Source organism: Limulus polyphemus, unplaced genomic scaffold (genome assembly GCF_000517525.1).
Source record: "Limulus polyphemus unplaced genomic scaffold, Limulus_polyphemus-2.1.2 Scaffold4208, whole genome shotgun sequence".
NCBI lineage: Eukaryota > Metazoa > Arthropoda > Merostomata > Xiphosura > Limulidae > Limulus > Limulus polyphemus.
The window spans coordinates 63,461-65,915 of record NW_013669818.1 but is presented as its reverse complement, the minus strand read 5'-3'; the positions used below and the strand labels follow the sequence as shown (position 1 = coordinate 65,915).

The 2,455-nt window shown below is 36.3% G+C and overlaps 1 protein-coding gene across 1 annotated transcript in view; it reads right to left on the bottom strand.

Annotated features, from left to right (window-relative positions):
• Window positions 1-766: 766 nt before the first annotated feature.
• LOC106470766 (C-reactive protein 1.1-like) overlaps window positions 767-2,455 on the bottom strand; it is a 30,066-nt gene continuing 28,377 nt past the window's right edge. The window contains exon 2 of the mRNA XM_013931333.2: window positions 767-1,571. Within this exon, the coding sequence (XP_013786787.1) occupies window positions 838-1,566 (729 nt within the window). The 5' untranslated portion in view covers window positions 1,567-1,571 and the 3' untranslated portion in view covers window positions 767-837. The remainder of the gene's footprint in view (window positions 1,572-2,455) is intronic.

Here is a 2,455-nt window from a genome sequence, read left to right as displayed (position 1 = left end):
AAAAGATCTTGTACCGCTGAAGTTCCTTGGAAAGAATTTCTACCGGAAATTAACAAACAAGCAGATACGTAACAATATCAAACCAAAAATGTACGTGATAAAATGATGTCTAGGTTGGAGAAAAACTATATAGGAAACACGGGTGTACGTAAACTATTGAACCACTTTACTGAATAAAATGAGAACTACTCCATCACATTTGTCCATAGTTGATGGCGATGTTAGCACCGGTCACTGCTTCAAGGCCATCCAGGCGATAACCATCTCCGCCCACGAACATGTCAGCAAATCCAGAGGAATCATCATTGGTTATTCAGGTATGCCAGGTTGCCATATACAGTACATTTCTCCTTTACATCCGTCATATAAACTAATGGGGGCAGTGGGGGGGGGGGGTTCAGACATCAGTCTCCACATGCTTTAAACTGCAACTGTTTATATTGTGCGGTTCCTTTTCTATTCAACTAAGAAAAGTAGCTCAATAGTTTTTGGACACATTGCATATTAAAGATGTAAGGTAACTCGTAACTCTGTCTTAATAAATATGAAATAAGCCTAACATAAGTTTACCCATGCTCTTGCAGTATAGCGTTTTAATAGCTTGAAATTGGAGATCTTTCCATTCCAATTTACAACCTTAAAAAACAAGAAACAAAAACATACATAATTAGAAAATTCTTCTACGATGAAAAAGTGCAAGCGATTACAAAGTTATGCTCAGTTAAACTTGAAAGAGATTTTAAATATAAAATATGCATACAATTTTTAGAATATAAAGCTCTTGCAAACTTATGGTTAACGAGTCTACACAAATATAAACGTATCATTAAGTACTGTCTAAGCACAAATTTCATTAGGAGAAACAACAACTCCGTCATAAAATATAAAAGTTGTTTTTTCCCACTGGATTATGTTTCCGTACAGATGTCTTTCTGATACATCAGCACATTTACTCAGGTGTAGAATCTGCTTACTGTCGAGTACTGAGTTCCACATATTCAGTTCACTCAGCTCTCCTTCCATACTCTCAGAAGCATCAAATCCACCACCAACTGTGTCCTGGTCTTGTCCAAGAACAACTGTACCTCCTGCTTGAACTGTTTTTCCCTTATTTACCCCAGTAGAATTGCCATGACAACGATAACCATTCATCATGATAGATGACCCTCCTTCCCAAGAAGACCATACGTAGCAAACATGATGCCATTTTCCAACCTCTATATCAGAGGGACACTCAATTTTTAGCTCTGGTGTACCACCGATATAGAAACCCATGACATTCCCGGCTTCCACATAAGTTAGAATCTCGTTATCCGTTGCATCCTGGGCATAAGAAAATATATGGAGTCTTCTATCTAAACGATGAACTTTGAACCAGTAACAGAGAGTGAACTCCCGAAGATTTGGTAAAGTACCATCCATCACCAAACGAGGGAAGGAACTAGGTGTAGAAGGAGGAAACTTAACCTTACTAGTAATTTCGCCTTCTTCCAGAGCACGCGCCAAAAGCCATGAGAAGGTGAAGACCATGGCAACTCCACGAGTTAACAGACTGGATAGTTGCATGATTTCTACAAGAAAATGAAAGATAAATAATAAAAATAAAACACAGAAACTTCTAGCTTCATTAAGATCCAATTTTTGTTGTTTAACGTAATCATTTCATACAGTTTTGAGCGTTTTCTCACTAAACATTGCTAGATCAATAATAGGGCCCGGCATGGCCAGATGGTTAGGGAGCTAACTTAGGGACGGCTAGCGCAGATAGCCCTAGTGTAGCTTTGCGCGAAATTCAAAAACAAAAACAGATTAATAATAGTTTGTATTAACAAACACTATACTTCTCTGAATTCATAACTAGCCTAGAAACTCCAAAGCAAAAAATAAATAAAAATCACTCGATGAAATAAACATGACTGGTGTTCATTTTGAGTAATGAATCTTGAACTACGAAATGAAGATTTCACATATTACTTGCATACGTTTTAAAGAAACCTTTACTTGCGCATTTTCTTTCTTTTTCGGTAGATGACGCCGCTAACATCTTGTTAGGTTTAAGAATTATCTTAACCACACATTTTAAAATTTTTGTAGTTTCAGATATTTGTCACGATTTAACCGCATTTGTTGTTTTTTTAGAAGAAAAAGATAGTTTAAATTATGAAACTAAAACAGATCAGTAAAGTTGTGAAAGAACTTTAACTTCTGTCTCGGTCTTCATGTTCTCTTCAGTTTTACTAATAAGGATTCAGCCAAGACTATTTCCAAGTTTCACGAGTTTCAAACTTATTGTATGTGACAGAGTTATCTGCTCTTTCTAAACAGACGAAACAGAATCGTTGATATTATTCAGCTTGTAAATCTAAGTGAGACGCGACTGTTACGCTCTAATACAGAAATACAGCATTATCAACATAACTTTGTATCTTAACATATCTAGAAATTGATCCAGTTG